Here is a 20,014-nt window from a genome sequence, read left to right on the forward strand (position 1 = left end):
TCCCCGAGCGTAGGGAAATAACTGGCCGAGGCGGCTCAGTGCCGGGGTGCCAGGGAACCACGAGGGAGAGCCCTGGCATTTCTAGCACTAGCTGTTGGTCGAGGCAGTAAGGAAGAACCCATGAATGGAGCCACGAGCTCGGTCTGTGGCCCTGTCTCTCTCTGCGGATGTGCCATGCCAGCCCAATGGGGCCTGGACAGAACAGGGGGCCTCGGGCGCTCCCACCCACCCTCCCTTCCATGGGGCTGTGTCCGGGCAAGCTCTGCTGAGAGCGCAGGACGGCTGCAGGGGGGTTGCGGCGGGGGGGGTCCTCCTACCATCCTGCTTCTCCAGGAGAAGCTGTGCTGGGTCGCCATGGCCATCCAGATGACCAGGACCAGAAGGACGCTGGTGTACAACACCCAGGGGCTGTCCCAGCAGGCACAGAACCAGCTCTGCGTGATCCCCATCCCCGTGCCAAACATGCTGGGGAGGACGGTCTGGACGCGCACTGGGGTGGAGATGCTGCACTCCTGGCTGCTGCTGCCACTGGATCTCTCCTGAGGGGCTTTGTTCCAATGAGCATCATAAAGGGCCAGGACCAGGTGGGTCCTGACATCACAAAGGGACTGCAGGCATCAGAGGTGGGCAAGATGCTCAGCTCCCTGCAGCCCCTCCCCAGCCCCCCATGTAGATACTTAGAGACTGTGACTGAGTCACCCCGTAACCTTCTCTTGGTTAAGCGAAAGAGATTGAGCTCCGGGAGTCTCTCACTAGTCTGTGTGGTGGGAAGAATATCTCAACAGCCCAACACTGTGGCATTTAATTTCAAAAGGGGGAACTATGCAAAAATGAGGGGGTTAGTGAAACAGAAATTAAAAGGGACAGTGACTAAAGTGAAATCCCTGCAAGCTGCAGAGCGGTTTTTAAAGACACCATAATAGAGGCCCAACTTCAGTGTATCCCCCAAATTAAGAAACACAGTAAAAGAACTAAAAAAGAGCCACCGTGGCTTAACAACCATGTTAAAGAAGCAGTGAGAGATAAAAGGACTTCCTTTAAAAAGTGGAAGTCAAATCCTAGTGAGGTAAATAGAAAGGAACATAAACACTGCCAAATTAAGTTTGAAAATGTAATAAGAAAAGCCAAAAAGGAGTTTGAAGAACGGCTAGCCAAAAATTCAAAGGGTAATAACAAAATGTTTTTTAAGTACATCAGAAGCAGGAAGCCTGCTAAACAACCAGTGGGGCCCCTGGATGATCGAGATGCAAAAGGAGCGCTTAAAGACGATAAAGTCATTGCGGAGAAACTAAATGGATGCTTTGCTTCAGTCTTCACCGCTGAGGATGTTAGGGAGATTCCCAAACCTGAGCTGGCTTTTGTAGGTGACAAATCTGAGGAACTGTCACAGATTGAAGTGTCACGAGAGGAGGTTTTGGAATTAATTGATAAACGTAACATTAACACGTCACCAGGACCTAATGGCATTCACCCAAGAGTTCTGAAAGAACTCAAATGTGAAGTTGTGGAACTATTAACTAGGGTTTGTAACCTGTCCTTTAGATCGGCTTCTGTACCCAACGACTGGAAGATAGCTAATGTAACGCCAATATTAAAAAAGGGCTCTACAGGTGATCCCGGCAATTACAGACCAGTAAGTCTAACGTAGGTGTGACGAAATGGGGGATTTTCTTGTTTATTTTCTTGTTTTCGGTGGGGTTTCAATGGTTTGCATGCGGAGGGGGTGGGACTCAGTTTCCCTGGGTGTTACTGGTTTAACGAGGGGAGGGGAGAGGGAGTTTGTTGTTACAGAGGACTGGAGAGGCAATGTGGGACCCCAGCCAATGGCCTGGAGGATGGATACCCCAGAGACCGGACCCGGAGACCCAGCTCAGGAATCGCAGCCGGTTCTGGCCCCCGGGGGGGGACAATGGCCTGCAGAGTGAGGAGCCAGTGACCTAACCAGCCGGTTCCAGCCAGAGGACAGAAGCGAGGAGCGGAGGCCCCGGTTTATGACCCTGTTTACCTGGAGAGAAGACAATGGACAGAGGCCGGGCTTGGGGCCGGGGATCTCAGATGCCCAGCTGGGAAGCAGGGGCGCTCGGGGCTGGAGAGGGGGAGCAGGCAGAGCCCACCTGGATGCAGAGAGACTGGGATTTGCTGGGCTGAGGGAGGCCAGGCCTGAGGCCCTGAGAGTTTCCTGTGCTGTGTTCAACTCTCAATAAATCCTCCTGTTTTATGCTGGCTGAGAGTCACTCCAGTCTAGAGAACAGGGTTGCATCAACCCCTTTGGGTGTTGGGGCCCCGGGGGTCCAGAGCGAGTGGACTCCCTGAGGGGGCCCACGGCAGAGACAGATGTGCTAAGTCTCAGAGAGGTGCGGCTCCAGGAGGCGGAGGGGCCTGACCCCGAGAGAGAGTGGACCCCCAAGAAGGGCTGTCACACTGAAAGGGGCACCCCCCACGGACTGCACGGGGCCAAGAGCGGGCACGATCTGTGAGTCTGTGACAGTAGGTACCGGGCAAATTAGTAAAAACAATAGTAAAGAATAAAATTGTCAGACACATAGAAGAACATAAATTGTTGGGCAAAAGTCAACATGGTTTCTGTAAAGGGAAATCATGTCTTACTAATTTATTAGAGTTCTTTGAAGAGGTCAACAAACACGTGGACAAGGGGGATCCAGTGGACATAGTGTACTTAGATTTCCAGAAAGCCTTTGACAAGGTCCCTCACCAAAGGTTCTTACGTAAATTAAGTTGTCATGGGATGAAAGGGAAGGTCCTTTCATGGATTGAGAACTGGTTAAAAGACAGGGAACAAAGGGTAGGAATTAATGGTAAATTCTCAGAATGGAGAGGGGTAACTAGTGGTGTTCTCCAAGGGTCAGTCCTAGGAACTTATTCAACTTATTCATAAATGATCTGGAGAAAGGGGTAAAAAGTGAGGTGGCAAAGTTTGCAGATGATACTAAACTGCTCAAGATAGTTAAGACCAAAGCAGACTGTGAAGAACTTCAAAAAGATCTCACAAAACTAAGTGATTGGGCAACAAAATGGCAAATGAAATTTAATGTGGATAAATGTAAAGTAATGCAGATTGGAAAAAATAATCCCAACTATACATACAATATGATGGGAGCTAATTTAGCTACAACAAATCAGGAAAAAGATCTTGGAGTCATCGTGGATAGTTCTCTGAAGTTGTCCGCGCAGTGTGCAGAGGCGGTCAAAAAAGCAAACAGGATGTTAGGAATCATTAAAAAGGGGATAGAGAATATATTATTCCCCTTATATAAATCAATGGTATGCCCACATCTGGAATGCTGTGTGCAGATGTGGTCTCCTCATCTCAAAAAAGATATACTGGCACTAGAAAAGGTTCAGAGAAGGGCAACTACAATGATTAGGGGTTTGGAAAGGGTCCCATATGAGGAGAGATTAAAAAGGCTAGGACTTTTCATCTTGGAAAAGAGGAGACTAAGGGGGGATATGATAGAGGTATATAAAATTATGAGTGATGTGGAGAAAGTAGATAAGGAAAAGTTATTTATTTCTTCTCATAATACAAAAACTAGGGGTCACCAAATGAAATTAATAGGCAGCAGGTTTAAAACAAATACAAGGAAGTTCTTCTTCACACAGCGCACAGTCAACTTGTGGAACTCCTTACCTGAGGAGGTTGTGAAGGCTAGGACTATAAGTATCAGGGGGTAGCCGTGTTAGTCTGTATCTACAAAAACAACAAGGAGTCTGGTGGCACCTTAAAGACTAACAGATTTATTTGGGCATAAGCTTTCGTGAGTAAAAACCTCACTTCTTCGGATGCATAGAGTGAAAGTCACAGATGCAGGCATTATATACTGACACATGGAGAGCAGGGAGTTACTTCACAAGTGGAGAACCAGTGTTGACAGGGCCAATTCAATCAGGCTGGATGTAGTCCACTCCCAATAATAGATGAGGAGGTGTCAATTCCAGGAGAGGAAAAGATGCTTCTGTAGTGAGCCAGCCACTCCCAGTCCCTATTCAAGCCCAGATTAATGGTGTTGAATTTGCAAATGAATTTTAGTTCTGCTGTTTCTCTTTGAAGTCTGTTTCTGAAGTTTTTTTCTTCAATGATAGTGACTTTTAAATCTGTAATAGAATGACCAGGGAGATTGAAGTGTTCACTTACTGGTTTATGTATGTTACCATTTCTGATGTCCGATTTGTGTCCATTTATTCTTTTGCGGAGGGACTGTCCGGTTTGGCCAATGTACATGGCAGAGGGGCATTGCTGGCACATGATGGCATATATCACATTAGTGGATGTGCAGGTGAATGAGCCCCTGATGGTGTGGCTGATGTGGTTGGGTCCTCTGATGCTGTTACCAGAGTAGATATGGGGACAGAGTAGGCAACGAGGTTTGCTACAGGGATAGGTTCCTGGGTTGGTGTTTCTGTGGTGTGGTGTGTAGTTGCTGGTGAGTATTTGCTTCAGGTTGGGGGGTTGTCTGTAAGCGAGGACTGGCCTGCCTCCCAAGGTCTGTGAGAGTGAGGGATCATTTTCCAGGATAGGTTGTAGATCGTGGATAATGCGCTGGAGAGGTTTTAGCTGGGGGCTGTATGTGATGGCCAGTGGTGTTCTGTTATTGTCCTTGTTGGGCCTGTCCTGTAGTAGGTGATTTCTGGGTACCCGTCTTGCTCTGTCAATCTGTTTCCTCACTTCCCCAGGTGGGTATTGTAGTTTTACGAATGCTTGATAAAGATCTTGTAGGTGTTTGTCTCTGTCTGAGGGGTTGGAGCAAATTCGGTTGTATCTTAGGGCTTGGCTGTAGACAATGGATCGTGTGATGTGTCTTGGATGGAAGCTGGAGGCATGTAGGTACGTATAGCGGTCAGTAGGTTTCCGGTATAGGGTGGTGTTTATGTGACCATCACTTATTTGTACTGTAGTGTCCAGGAAGTGGATCTCTTGTGTGGACTGGTCCAGGCTGAGGTTGATGGTGCGGTGGAAATTGTTGAAGTCCAGGTGGAATTCTTCAAGGGCCTCCTTTCCATGGGTCCATATGATGAAGATGTCATCAATGTAGCGCAAGTAGAGGAGGGGCACTAGGGGACGAGAGCTGAGGAAGCGTTGTTCTAAGTCAGCCATAAAAATGTTGGCATACTGTGGGGCCATGCGGGTACCCATAGCAGTGCCACTGACTTGAAGGTATAAGTTGTCCCCAAATCTGAAGTGGTTGTGGGTGAGGACAAAGTCACAAAGCTCAGCCACCAGGCATGCTGTGGCCTCATCAGGGATACTGTTCCTGACAGCTTGTAGTCCATCCTCATGTGGAATATTGGTATAAAGTGCTTCTACATCCATGGTGGCCAGGATGGTGTTTTCAGGAAGAACATGAATGCATTGTAGTTTCCTCAGGAAGTCGGTGGTGTCTCGAAGATAGCTGGGAGTGCTGGTAGCATAGGGTCTGAGGAGAGAGTCCAAATAGCCAGATAATCCTGCTGTCAGAGTGCCAATGCCTGAGATGATGGGGCGTCCAGGGTTTCCGGGTTTATGGATCTTGGGTAGCAGATAGAATACCCCTGGTCGGGGTTCTGGTGGTGTGTCCATGTAGATTTGTTCCCGTACTGTAGCTGGGAGTTTCTTGAGCAGATGGTGTAGTTTCTTTTGGTATTCCTAAGTGGGATCAGAGGATAGTGGCATTCATGGTTGTTCAGAAAAGAAAAAAATATGACCCAAGTGCATCCTAAAGACTGAAAACCCAGAAGGTGAATAAACAGAATCCAAATTTATTATTATTATTTTTACAAATCATGGTTTTGGAACCAATCTCTCAATTTTTCGGGGTCCTGACTCAAGATTTTTGCATTCTGGAGGTTCATAATACTGAAATTAAAACTGTTCTGTTTGCAACACATTTGTGACCTCTTGATAACCCTCTTATTTTTCATGTAGAGTTTAAATAAATAAAAGTAAACTGAGTTGTGGAGTTTTATTTTTGATAAATCTGGGAATTAAAGCAGCAGCCATTTCTGTATTATTATTACAGCTGGTCCAAATTTTCAAAAGAAATATTTTTGCTGATTTTCTTTTTTCAAAACAAATACATTTGTACAACAAATTATTGATATTGTCAAAATTCTTCATTTCCCCCCCTAAAAGTATGGTCGTATTTGATTTGATTTTCAAAAATTGTATCCAAAAATGTGTTGACATCTTTTCTTTCATGAACAATCATTTTGATTGTGTTTTTATAACAATTTTTTGGGAGAAAACACAAATGGACCAGTTAAAAAATGTTTGTTGGGGTGTGATTTTTTTTCAATCTCCCTCCCAAACAACACTTCCTTATCTACTTTCTTTACACCAGTCATGATTTTATAGACCTCAATCATATCTCCCCTGAGCCGTCTCTTTTCCAAGCTGAAAAGTCCCAGTCTTATTAATCTCTCTTCATATGGAAGCCATTCCATACCCCTAATCATTTTGGTTGCCCTTTTCTGAACCTTTTCCAAGTCCAAGATATCTTTTTTGAGATGGGGCGATCACATCTGCACGCAGTATTCAAGGTGTGGGTGTCCCATGGATTTCTAGAGAGGCAACATGATATTTTCTGTCCTATTATCTATCCCTTTCTTAATGATGCCCAGCGCTCTGTTTGCTTTTTTGACTGCCGCTGCACATTGAGTGGATGTTTTCAGAGAACTATCCAGAATGACTCCAGGATCTCTTTACACTCTTTGATCACATGCACTGCAGTAGCCCCTCCCTTCTGAGGACAACGTTGTGGTGGACTCTGCTTCCCTGTAACCCTGTGTGTGCTGTGCTGTATAAAGATGGTCTGATGGTTAGGGGGCTAGGCTGGGAACTGGGGGATCTAGGTTCTGTCCCCAACTTGGCAGCTTATTTGTGATACAAGCTTGGAAGCTGGGGTGGGGTAGGCTGGGGAGATATCCAACAAAACCACATTTTTGGCGGTGTAGCGCAATGGCTTGCAGATGGCGACGTAGCGGTCGAAGGCCATGGCCAGCAGCACCCCCGACTCCATGGCAGAGAAGCTGTGGATGAAGAACATCTGGACCACGCAACACTCTAAGCCGATTTCATGGGAGTGGAACCAGAAGATGCTCAGGATTTTGGGCACGGTGGAGGTGGTGAGCCCCAGGTCGATGCCTGCCAGCATGCAGAGGAAGTAGTACATGGGCAGGTGCAGGCTCGGCTCCGTCGTGATCCCAAAGAGGAGGGTGAAGTTCCCCAGCAGGGCCACAACGTACATGGCACAGAACGGGAAGGCGATCCAGAAGTGGGTGGCCTCCAGCCCCAGAATGCCCATTAGGAGGAAGGTGGAGGGGTTGGAGTGATTGTAGCGGGACATAGCGCGCGGATGGTCTCCAGGACCATTTCGGAGCCTGGAATTGAAACCACACGGCGGGTTAGTGTCAGCAATAAAAACGCTTTGTTGCTGCAGGGTGGTCCCCTCTGGACCCCAGCGCAGGCAGAATGCCCCTGTCTGCCTTCTCCCCTATGGAGAATTGCAGCCACGTCACCCCCCCCACCACCACCACCAGCTCCTGGGCCTCTCCAGCTTCATTCACCGCAGGATCCAGTTCAAAATGGCCGTCTTTTCTACATCTCTCCCGGGATTTGCTCAAGCTGCGCCCATGGATCTTTTCTCTATGCTCTTCTCACTGCTGCTTCCCCTCAGAGCTGGACCACAGCTGTACCCCCAGTTCCAGTTTGGGGGACCTGAAACAACAACTAGCCCAATGTCTGAATGGCTTTAGTCGACAGCCCAGAAGGGTTTAAACGCAAGAGAAATGGAAGGTTCAGTAGAACCCTGAGATGGTGTCACAAATGGGGTCACCCCTATGCCTTAGAAAGGTGTAAAAAGCATCTCCTTCTGGGGAGGGGTAGGTGATGGCTGAGCCTCGTGGGAGCACTGAATCAGCACTCTCCCCAGGCTTCATCCCTCACTTTCGGGGCAGCGTTAGTCAGTTGTGGGGCTGCCCCATGGAGGAGGTAGGATTGCACGCACCTTGGGCTGTAGCAGCTATATGGACTTCCTATTTGTAGGGGCCTTTGGTCCTGCATTATGCCATGGAAACCTGCGTCACCTGGGAGTTAACTGAGGTCAGTATGTGTAGATGACAACTGTAATAAGAACATAAGAACGGCCTTACTGGGTCAGACCAATGGTCCATCTAGCCCAGTATCCTGTCTTCCAACAGCGGCCAGTGCCAGGTGCTATAGAGGGAATGAACAAAACAGGGCAATTTCGAGTGATCCATCCCTTGAGTGTTGTCCAGTCCCAGCTTCTGGCAGTCGGCGCTACAGGGAGACCCAGAGCATGGGGTTGTATCCCTGAGCATCTTAGCTAATAGCCACTGACGGACCTATCCTTCATGGACTTAACTCATTCTTTTTTTTGACCCAGTTAGACTTTTCGCCTTCACAACATCCCCTGCCAACATGTTCCACAGGTTGACTGTGCGTTGTGTGAAGAAATACTGCCTTTTGTTTGTTTTAAACCTGCTGCCTATTCATTTCATTGAGTGACCCCTGGTTCTTGTGTTATGTGAAGGAGTAAATAACAATTCCTGATTGACTTTCTCCACACCACTCATGAGTTTATAGACCTCTACCATATCCCCCCCTTTGCCATCTCTTTTCTGAGCTGAACGGTCCCAGTCATTTTAATCTCTCCTCATATGTTTTTTATTAGTTTTTTTTAAAGAATTTATTACTATTTTTAGTTTGAGCCTCTATTATGGTGTTTTTAAATAACTTCCATGCAGCTTGCAGGCATTTCATCTTTGTGACTGTTCCTTTTAATTGAAGTTTAACAGCTTCCTCATTTTTATGTAGCTCCTTTTTTTGACGTTAAATGCTACCGTGGTGGGCTTCTTTGGTATTTCCCTCCCACAAGGATGTAAAATGTAATTACATTATGGTCGCTATTACCGAGCAGTTCGGCTGTATTCAACTCTTGGACCTGATCCTATGCGCCACTTAGGATTAAATCGAGAATTGCCTCTTCCCTTGTGGGTTCCCAAACTAGCTGCTCCACGGAACAGTCCTTAATGGTGCCTAGAAATTTTATCCCTGCATCCCATCCTGAAATGACATGTACCCAGTCAATGGGTGGGGGAGTAGTAGAAATCCCCCATTATTATTGAGATTTCTGTATGTGTAGCCTCTCTATTCTCCTGGAGCATTTCACAATCCCCGTCACCAACCTGCTCAGGTGGTCAGTAGTATATTCCTACTGCTATATTCTTATTATTCAAACGTGGAATTTCTATCCATAGAGATTCTGTGGTACAGTTTGATTCATTTAAAATGTTTACTATATTTGACTCTCTGCTTTCTTTCACACTCCACCAGCACAATCTGCTCTGTCATTCCAATATATTTTATACCCTAGTATTACCGTGTGCCATTGATTAGTATTATTCCACCAAATTTCTACAATGCCTATTATAGCAATATCCTCATTTAATACCAGGCACTTAAGTTCACACCTAGTATTTAGACTTCTAGCATTTGTATACCGGCACTTATAAAATCTGTCAATATTTATCTGTTGGCCTAATGAAGTTGTAATGATCGTAATACTTTAATAACTGCTCTTGTACAGTCCTTTTTAGGCATAGGTCTCAAAATCTTTCACAAAGGAGGGGAAGTATTGTTCTCCTTAACTGTACAGGTGGGGAAACTGAGGCACAGAGCAGGGACTCGGTCAGCTACAGAATGGGAAATAGAACACAGGTCTCTGAATTTCCAGTCTACGGACTTAAACTCATTAAACAACGAGGGAAGCAAAGTCCTCCAGTGCTTAAGCATCATATAGACTTTGTGCTCTAGGCCCAAGGATAAATCCTCTATCCCTAAAATGCTCTGAGAATTCCAGTCTCACGGGCCAAGAAACATTTCAAAGCATGGTTACCAGGGTTCACTTTGTGTGGTTTGCAGTTTAAGGCAACCTATTTCAATGTCACTACTGGGGAAATGTTGTCCAGGTATTTTTCTCTCTGAGAGTTGATTGTAGAAAGAATGGAGCCCGCAGGGTAATAAACTAGGTGAGCTTTGAGTTCCTTGAGCCGCATCTGTAGCTGGTGTACGCAAGCACAGCTCCCTCTGACGCCAACGGGACAGTGCGTGTGCAGATGCCAGAGCTAGTTGGCTGCGACGGCCATGAACGTCCTTCATCCTGTATCCCTGTGTCTACAAAACCACTTCATTTCTCTGCCTCTCTGTTCCTGGCATTACGTTATCCCTTGGGCAGCGCTGATACACCCACTGGTTCCTGGCATTGTACCACATCTTGCCGTGTATAATAAAGCACCTTCAGATGCATGTTCCACACAAGATGCTGTGTACCCAGGGTGCTGTCCTAGAGCCAGTTTCTCCTTGTGTCCACTGCTTCACTCTCTCCTTACGAATGCACATCCCCCTCCCCCAGGGGACTCCAGTCACAGCCCTTTCCTGCACCCACTGTATTAGACCCTCACAATCGGGAGAAGCAGTTCCTGCCCTTGGACAGCAGGAAGTTCAGAACTAGCCCATCCCTTTGGCCTGTTTGGGCTCACTCACCACACAGACTGTCCCCTTGGCCTGGGCAGAAAATTCCTTCCCTAATTCTGCCTCTCTCCCGCCTGCCCCTTGTGCCTCAAAGGCAGGGAGTTTTATCTCTGGTGTCCAGTCAGTCACGTTTGCCCTTGTCATGTGCCCTGCAACTACACCTCCCAGCTATAAAGGGCCACGGCCTTTCTGGCCTGCCCTGGGGCATGAACGCACGTCTGCCCAAGGCCCAGCGCTTTGCTATAGGTTCCCAAACATTTACATGGCATCTGAGACAGAGCCATTGTTGGATGGGCGCCTCCACTCCCATCCAGGATCGCATGGTCCACGTCCCCGTCCCTGGCAAGCACATAATAGCCCCGTGGCAACTAGTTGCCTGCCGTTGCTTACGTGGAAATGTAATAAGAAAATATTTATGTATCATTAGCTACTGAGAGCCGGAACCAAGGAGAAGAGCCAGTAGCAGCGAGTCACCAGTCAGTGCCGCATGGACACAGCTTGGGAACGAGGCCTGTTGATAAACGTACGCAGTTTATGCGGTGTTGTCATCGCCGGATTGGTCCCAGGCTATTAGAGAGGCCAGGTGGGGAGGGAATCTCTTTACTGGCCCAACTTCTGTTGGTGAGAGAGAGACACAGAGCTCAGTGTGGCCCAGAACCTGGCCTCTCTCACCCACAGAAGTTGGTCCAATAAAAGAGATTCCCGCCCCCACCTTGTCTCTCTGCGCACAGTTTAGACAGGTTTGACTGTGGGTTCCAATAGCTCCCCACAGACAACTCTTTGGACCCGCACGTAGCTAACTGCAGCTCATTCACTTTGTGTGCAAAATAATTGCCATTTTGTTTAAAATGCAAAACCGGTTGGAGATTTTAAAAAGTCCCCGGAAATGGAAACCCACTTGGTAATACATGAATTGCGGTAGAGACCCGTGCAGATGAGGCTGCAGCAATCGATTCCCAGTCATTTGCCTGGGGAAAGCTTCCCTGTATTGGTAAAAAACAGCACAGGAACTGGGGGGAGGGGGGGGTTAACTGTGAATTTTTAACCCTTTCCTCTCTACTTCTTGTCTGCACCGTCTGTGTCACCGATGTTGTCCATTAGTGATGGATCCCTGGATGTGCTTAGTACACGCAGACGCATGAGTTTAGCCATGGCAGATACATTCCGCAGCACAGCAAGTGTGTTCTCTCGGGAGCTCCCTGGTGCCTTTAGTAGCGGCGTTCTGTCTGGCTGTCCCTGCTGCTGTCAGCAGTACTGCACCGGAGGGCTGGAGTTTGAAGAGAGCTTGGACCCACTTTCTCAGGCGCTCTGCACCCACGATTAGCCTGCGTTTTCCCACGAAGCTCCCGGTATGTGAAGCAGCATGTTCCCGGCACGTTCAGCGGCACAGCTTGGGCATTCTGCCTGGACGTACATAGTCCCTCTGGCCACATGCGTGAGTACTGCTAATCTGCTTCCAGAGCTGGGGACAGTGAGACAAAGAGGCCGTGGGTCTGATCCTGCTTCCACTGAAGGCAGTGGCAAAACTCCCACTGACTTCCAAGATGCACTATTGGGCTGTTACTTAGTAACAAGAAACCTCAAAGCTAGCGAGATTCCTGGTTAAAATTCCTACCTCCCAGTGCTACGCTCCATGCACTGCTCTGGGATCCAGCCGCGCTGTGAGAAAACTGGGATGATTGATGGTATTTCTGGTTTGGGAAAAGCCGGAGTTGTCACAGAACACACCCCATGCCCCTCATGTTATGGGGATCTTCCTACATTTCACCCCAGTGAGAGGCCGATAATTACACCTCTACCCCGATATAACGCTGTCCTCGGGAGCCAAAAAATCTTACCACAGTATAGGTGAAACCATGTTATATCGAACTTGCTTTGCTCCGCCGGAGTACGCAGCCCTGCCCCCCCGGAGCACTGTTTTACCGCGTTATAGCCGAATTCGTGTTCTATCGGGTGGTGTTCTATCGAGGTAGAGGTGTACCTCACTGCCGATCAATATTAGAGCGGGAAGGCCGTGCTGCTGGTTGAAAAGAAATCAGAGACCATGGCTGCTGCGGCTGAAATTTATGTAAAACCAGACCTTGCAGAGAAGTGAATTTATACAAAAAAGTCTGAGTCACCAAAGAGCTGCAGCCTGGACTGTTGTGATGCCAAAAGTAGTGCAAGTAAACACGGGAGAACAGAGGATTACACGGTGTTACCACACGGGTGTGTGTCTAAGGTTGTAGAAAAGAACGGTTGAGGTTGTGTTCATTGAAGAATAATTTGCAATCACATCATTAAAGACTAAGTAATTCATACAAAGGGGGCAGAATTCAGGTTGCGTTATCGTTGGCATTTCTTGAATTCTGAGTCCTTCCCATTCTCACAATGTCTTTTTTCCATGTTATTAAATAGTTCATTCATAAAGAGCCAAATTCTGCTCAGTTACACTGCTGTAAATCCAGAGTAGCTCTGCGTTAATCAGTGGGACCATTTTATATTTACACCAGCGTGACTGAGAACAGGATTTGGCCCAAAGTTTTCCAGTTCATTTAAAAATGATGCATTAACAGAGCCCCTGATTAAATCCGTACTGCCCCAACTCACCTGGATCCGGCTGTATCTTCTTCACCTTCAGTGAATGCTACAGACACACACAATCTGCATGATTATCCAGTCTGCCGGGACAACCCACCTGGGGGTATTTATACCTCTTAAAGAATCCTCTTTACTCCCCCAGCTGGGAATTCAGAGCCTTTCTTCATCACAGAACAAAATCTGCTATCGGGCGTAGGGAATAGCCACAACTAGTAACAGTAAATTAACCCATTCCTATTTTACAGGAGCTTAATAGCTACATCTCTATTCAATAGTATGGATTTGATCTTCAAGAGAGGACGTGCTAGGGTGTGTGTAAAAACAACAAAGAGTCCGATGGCACCTTAAAGACTAACAGATTTATTTGGGCATAAGCTTTCGTGGGTAAAAACCTCACTTCTTCAGATGCATAGAGTGAAAGTTACAGATGCAGGCATTATATACTGACACATGGAGAGCAGGGAGTTACTTCGCAAGTGGAGAACCAGTGTTGACAGGGCCAATTCAATCAGGGTGGATGTAGTCCACTCCCAATAATAGATGAGGAGGTGTCAATTCCAGGAGAGGAAAAGCTGCTTCTGTAATAAACCAGCCACTCCCAGTCCCTATTCAAGCCCAGATTAATGGTGTTAAATTTGCAAATGAATTTTAGTTCTGCTTCAGAGGGGTAGCCGTGTTAGTCTGAATCTGTAAAAAGCAACAGAGGGTCCTGTGGCACCTTTGAGACTAACAGAAGTATTGGGAGCATAAGTTTTCATGGGAAAGTACTTGCATCTGAAAAAGTGAGGTTCTTACCCACGAAAGCTTATGCTCCCAATACTTCTGTTAGTCTTAAAGGTGCCACAGGACACTCTGTTGCTTTTTAGTTCTGCTGTTTCTCTTTGAAGTCTGTTTCTGAAAACAGGTGTGTGTGCACGTGCCTAGTTTAATTGTGCAAATACCCCCTAAGGCGTCTGCGATAGGTTTAGAACATCCCATATCATTACCTAGAATCCGAGATGGCATTGAGTAGTTGACAGTAGGTCAGCGATGGCCGGTGGCTTCGCCACCGGGGAGCATGGTGTCAAGAAAAAAATCTCTCAGGACAGCTTCCGAGAACTGCTCCAAAGTACACGCTATTATCTAGTCTTTTTTAACTTACTTTTACCAAACACACAACTCATCGGGGGTGGGTCATCACCTCTCCTAACTTCAATCAACTATTTATCAACAAACATTCCTAACAATCTTAGTCATAATAAGCTTCTATATCAAAGGTGCCCAAACTCATGGGCTCTATCCACTTATTTTCTTTCAGTCTCAATTTGTTGATTCTTTTTGCCCCTCTTCCCATTCTGATTAGCAGAAATTGCAAGTCTGCAGCTAGTTTTCACCTTGCGTTCAGAAGCCCTGCTTGTTCAAATAAACACTTAACTATGTGGTGTTCTAGTTCATTAATTCATGATGGCTGAATGCACATAATATGGTTGTAATTACCTTGATCAACATCTGGGGTTACTACATCCATCCAATCCAGGGCAACAAGGGGGCAGAGTTAGGGTGGATGGATAAATAGCACCTTTCCTCTAAGGATCTCAAAGCACTTTATAAACTTCAGTGATAACACGCCTGTAATGTAAGTCAGTATAATCACCATTTTACAGGTGGGGAAACGAAGGCACAGAAAGGGTAAATGACTTTCCTGTGAGGACCTATGGTCTGGTCTCACTAGCTGGGATTAAAATCTGGTCCAGAAAGTCTTTGGGATTGCTGGAAACGGAGTCCACATCTCCTAACTCCCCTTGGTCTGCCTTAGCCACCAGAACGTCCTTCCCAGTTCCGCAAAAGGCATACTGGAGAGGAGTGAGAGGTTGCATTTATTCTGGGAACATGGGCCAAAGAACAGTGCACTGATTTTCCCCTGCTCAAATTGCTTACAAGTCGGCACTGGAGGCAGGACACTGATTAATGTATATACACATCAGCAGAGAACACTGTCCCACACTCAATCCAAAAAGGTCCCACAAATTGCTGGACCCCCCAGTGTCCTACATCAGGAGATCCATTCAGAGACGGGTTCCCAAAAGCTCAGAACTGCTTGTTCTGTGCGACATGAGGAGATCATGGCCAGAGGTGGTTTGCCTGCAGCTGTTGGGTACTTTCCATATTAGGAATCAAACGTGGGTCAGATATTCAGATGAAGTGTCATGCAGGAACGGGGCAGGGACCTGCGTGCAGTGAAGCATTGCCCTTTCCATCTGCCCCAGCATGCAGGAGACAAAGGCCTCACAGGTCCTACAGAAAAACAAAGAGACATGGGAACTTCTGTTGAGTTCTCGCATGCGTGCCACTAACTGAAGGGGAGAACGAGAGATGTCTTCTGTGGGCAAGTCATTCCAACACTGTCCTCTGCAAGGTATCGTGAACGTTCCTCTGCAGCATCGGGTACTGGCCAGCGCTGAGGGCAACATACTGGACTAGATGGATCTGGTCTGGTTCCTGCCTGGCATGTAAACCGCTGTGCTCTAGTGACAGGAAAAGGGCATTTCTACTCGGGCCCATCTCTAGACCAGGGGAAAGCAGACAATTCTGCAACTCCGCTGCTGTCCCCTCTGTGGAATGGTGGATGGTGGATGCAAGGCAGAGCTCTAGGATTCCATTAGCCACCTTCCACTCTACCCTCTGGAACACAGACCTCCCCATCTCAGCTGGCACCTTGGTGACATTCCCAGCTGAGGACAAACACAGTAGCCGTAGAGAGAGAATGGCCCAGTGGTTAGGGCAGTAATTTAGGAGGCCTACGTTCTAGTCTTCACTCGGCCACAGGTGACGTTGGGCAAGTCTCTCGGTCTCTCCATTCCCAAGCTGTAAAATGGGAAGAATGGCCCTGCCCTACTGCGTTATCATAGCTGTGCCGTATCTAGAGCAGCTCACGTTCAGCATGACCGGGGCTGGGGGAAGCCTGGTACTTTGAGTGAATTCCAGCTTGGATCCTTACACTCCAGCAGCCTCCATTTCCCCCGGTAGGCGATGTGATAGTAGATGTGACAATCTCCTACACTTTCTGTGCTAATCAGGCGTGCTGTGTAGCTAGTGCCCAATGACTGTCACAGTCAAACCGAGACGGGGCTGCATTTCAGTGCTGGCTACGTACACACAGTCCAGGAGTGCAGGAATCTCTAGTGGAAATTCCTGTTGCAAATTTTCACCTGGTTCCAAGTGGCAGACTAAGATTTGTAACAGATCTCCTGGTTCCTTCAGCTACGGATCCTCCAGTGGAAACCAAGAGAGACCAGTAAAAATCTACACAGACCAGAAGACATCAAGAGAGAGGAGGAGAAAGACCAGTTCAAGGATTCCTATGGAGTCTACTGGAATTTCCACTAGGGAGAAGAAATCCCCCAAATCTTGGTCTCAAGTTTAAAATCAACCAAGTCTTTTTGAAGGTTTTGAAAAGCTGAGGGAACTCCACCCCACTGAATTGTTTTTTGTTTTCACTGCACCTCATCCCTTCTGGGGTCTAGCTAGAAATGGAAATGGAAGAGCTGAAATCTCACAAGAATGGCTGCCTCGCCATATTGGCAGGTGGACTGTGATCAGGAAGTGCCAGCACTGTCATTAAACTGCCTCTTCTTAGGGAAAGTCTACACCGCAAACTCCCCTCCCCACCAAGAGCCCTTTTTCCTGTGTCAGCCAGCACAGCGGGACTTGGCCTTTCTGTTTTCTGAATGTGAGTAACCCAAGGCACTCAGAGCCTGTCTTCCCTGATATCATTATTGTCCCCACTGGTTTTCTACTGTCCATCCAACCACATGTTTCATTTTTGATGGATGGTAACATGATGGGACGCTCCTGTCAATCCAGGTTGGGACAATTGATGTGCCTTGAGAATGGGGGCTCAGGAGAGCTGCCTACCATCGTTTCTATTGTCAGGCATGTCGGTAATACGGATGAAAGAGGAACCCCTCCAGGCTGGGGCAGCTAAGCACTTTGAGCTAAGGCTCTGGGCCACTTCGGCTCCATTTGTCTCTGCAGAAAGGTTTCCAGAACAGTTGATAATGTCCTGAGCTCCCCGTGAAGGGACCCACGGAAAACTACCGCGTCCCTCCCCTCCACGATGCAATGCTGGAATTGTCTGACAATCGTAGAATCATAGGCCCTCCGGGTGAGAAGGGACCGCAAGGGTCAGCTGGTCTAGCCCCCTGCCAAGATGCAGGGTTCGTTGTGTCTAAACCGTCCAAGACAGATGGTTCCAGCCTCCTTTGGAAAACCTCCAGTGAAGGAGCTTCCACGACCTCCCGAGGCATCTGCTCCATTGTCCTCCTGTTCTTACAGGGAGGAAGTTTTTCCTGAGATTTAATCCAAATCTGCTCTGCCGTAGTTTGAACCCACTGTTTCCTGTCCTGCCCTCTGTGCCAAGAGAGAACAACTTTTCCCCATCTTTTTATGGCAGCCTGTCAAGTATCTGAAGACCCCTATCATGTCCTAAGTTCCCTCTAAGCTGTGTGGCCACAGCCCCACTCAGGGCTCAGGGTTGTGCCAGGGAAAGGCCAAACCCCTCATCCCCACCTATAGCCTGCACCCCACATCCATCATCTCCATCCCGACCCCAGAGCCCGCACCGCAACCCTCTGCCCCAGCTCTGAGCCCCCTCCCATACCCCAAACCCCTCATCCCCAGCCCCACCACATGTAATTTGTTATGTTCACCAATATGGAGGTGATGCGTCACACATAATAAAATTTATTCTGCACATGGACGTATAAAATTAGAGGGAACGCTGGTCCTGTCCCCCCTTAGTCTCCTCTTTCCAAACTAAACGTACACAGTTCCTTCAGCTTTTGCTCATATGGCTTGTATTCCATCCCTTTGGTCATCTTTGTTGCTCACCTCTGGGGCGTGGAGAGAGAAGGACCATGTGGCTTATGGAGAACACATGTTGCTGTTGCTGTTGTTGTAATAAAGAGGCCCTGACACAGCCTGAAGTTGGGGGTGCAGGCGCTAAGGGATTAGCCCCGAGAGCTGGCCAGGGCACATTCACAGCTGGGCTGGGAGACCAGCCCAGATGTAGTGGAGGAGCCCGGACCAGCCCGGCGGCCAGAGCAACACAGCTAAAACTGGGGCTTGCCACTCTGAGTTCACACTGCAAGAGGCAGGAGGCACCTTGTTTTGGGACTCAGAGACCATGGGAGTGGCAGTTTGGACTTTAGGGTATGTCTACACTGCCCTGTAAGCCCAGGGTTAGTGGGACTTGAGTCAGTTGACCCGTGTTAGAGAACCCTGGGCTGGAGCATCTACAGGGCCGGCTCTAGGTTTTTTGCTGCCCCAAGCAAAAAAAAACATTTGGCTGCCCCCCACCCCAGCCCTGGGCTCCTCCCCCCTCCCCTGCACTCCCCTGCTGCCCCAGCCCTGGGTTCTCTCCCCACCCCCTGCCACCCCAGCGCTGGGCTCCCCATTTTCCCCTCCACCAGTGCCCCCCACCCCCCTGCTGCCCCAGCCCTGGGCTCTCCCCCCAACCTGCACCCTCCTGATGTCCTAGCCCTGGGTCACTGGTAACTCGCTCCCAGGGCAGGTCATTCAGCAAGAATTTTGGATGTGCACAGAACACAGACAGGATTGGTTCCCATATGGTTACAGAACTGCAGTAAAGTGGAACAGTTTTCAGCTTGTGTGATTGGAGGATATCTGGATGCATATTATAAGTCGAGGTGCCTTTATTATTCTTTTGTTCCACTCTTTCTTTCTATGGGGAATTTGCCAATGCAATATCACTGTCTTCCTTTTAAACAAATAAAACTAAAGAAAAGAAAAAAAAAGGCAATGGCTGTTGAAAATAGCAATTCCAGTCCTAAAAACTACTTCTTGCTCAATTTTAATCTACTTTTCCTACAGCAAGTTACAGTGGCTCAGTATATTTGATTTGGGAGAAATGAAGTAACAGCTGCCCGAATTGAGCTTGAGCACTCCTGAATTTTGAGGGTGTTCAAATCTGGAAGGAAGGTGCTAGATTCCCTTTCTGAATATTAGCTATATCGGGAAAGGAAAAGTCAATTTCTGCTTCCATGGCTCAGAAGTGGAAATCCTCCTAAGTGCCTGGTACTGTATTTAAAGCTGCCCAGGTCCAGAGCCTCCCCTCCCTTACTTTTCATTTTAAATTCTAGTGGGATCCACGTACCTCCCTTGCTAGGCTTCAGATAGAGAGGTGCACCGTCCATTTAGTCCCCCCCAATTCCTTCTTTGGGGGCTGCAAGGTGAGGTCATACCAGTATCCCTAATCCAGTCTGGGGAAGTCTTCTGAAGGGGATATCTGGGGCAAAGCCTTCTACTCCTTGGGCACACTTGTTCCCCATTCACAGTGCCACCCCTTTCGACTCACAGCAAGCTGCAGCATGGCTCAGCTACCTCACTCCCTCCCCCTCCCTTTCCTGTTGATAGCTGCCAAGGGATTGCTGGGAAAGGTAGTTCTTTCCCTGCTCCAGGGCTGGCTCTCTAGGCAGGGAGCTGGCCAAGGAACTACAGCTCCCAGGGTCCCGTGGGTTCTCAGCCCCCACGCTGGATCCCCAGCTGCTCTGTGGCTCCGCTTCTGCAGCGTTGTGAGAGGGGAGGAAGTGAAGGATCCTCTTGCGCACCCCACTTTGGAGACCACTGAGATATATAAACGAAATGAAGTGAGAGACCAGATGCAATACTGTGAACCTTGTTTTATTGTGTAATTGTGAAAGTGTACGTGTGTTGAAGACTTGAAGAGTGAGCATAAGGCTAGTGAGATACCAAGTGACTGAGGTTTACAATGCCTAGATGGAACTGGTGCAGTTGAGTAAACCTGAGGCCACAATCGGACACGAGGTGCAAAGCTTGGCAAATCAGATCACTGACTTCAAATTTCTGGTCTCAATTGTGGTTTGGCAT

General features: G+C 47.9%; 1 protein-coding gene across 1 annotated transcript in view; it reads right to left on the bottom strand.

Moving 5' to 3' along the window:
- LOC122172953 (uncharacterized) overlaps positions 1-15,290 on the bottom strand; it is a 33,529-nt gene extending 18,239 nt beyond the window's left edge. Inside the window, exons 1-2 of the mRNA XM_065575295.1 lie at positions 14,825-15,290; positions 6,882-7,374 (exon numbers count right to left, since the gene is read on the bottom strand). Of these exons, the coding sequence (XP_065431367.1) occupies positions 6,882-7,374; positions 14,825-14,982 (651 nt within the window). The 5' untranslated portion in view covers positions 14,983-15,290. The remainder of the gene's footprint in view (positions 1-6,881; positions 7,375-14,824) is intronic.
- Positions 15,291-20,014: the final 4,724 nt, after the last annotated feature.

This window comes from Chrysemys picta, chromosome 1 (genome assembly GCF_011386835.1).
Source record: "Chrysemys picta bellii isolate R12L10 chromosome 1, ASM1138683v2, whole genome shotgun sequence".
Classification (NCBI taxonomy): Eukaryota; Metazoa; Chordata; order Testudines; family Emydidae; genus Chrysemys; species Chrysemys picta.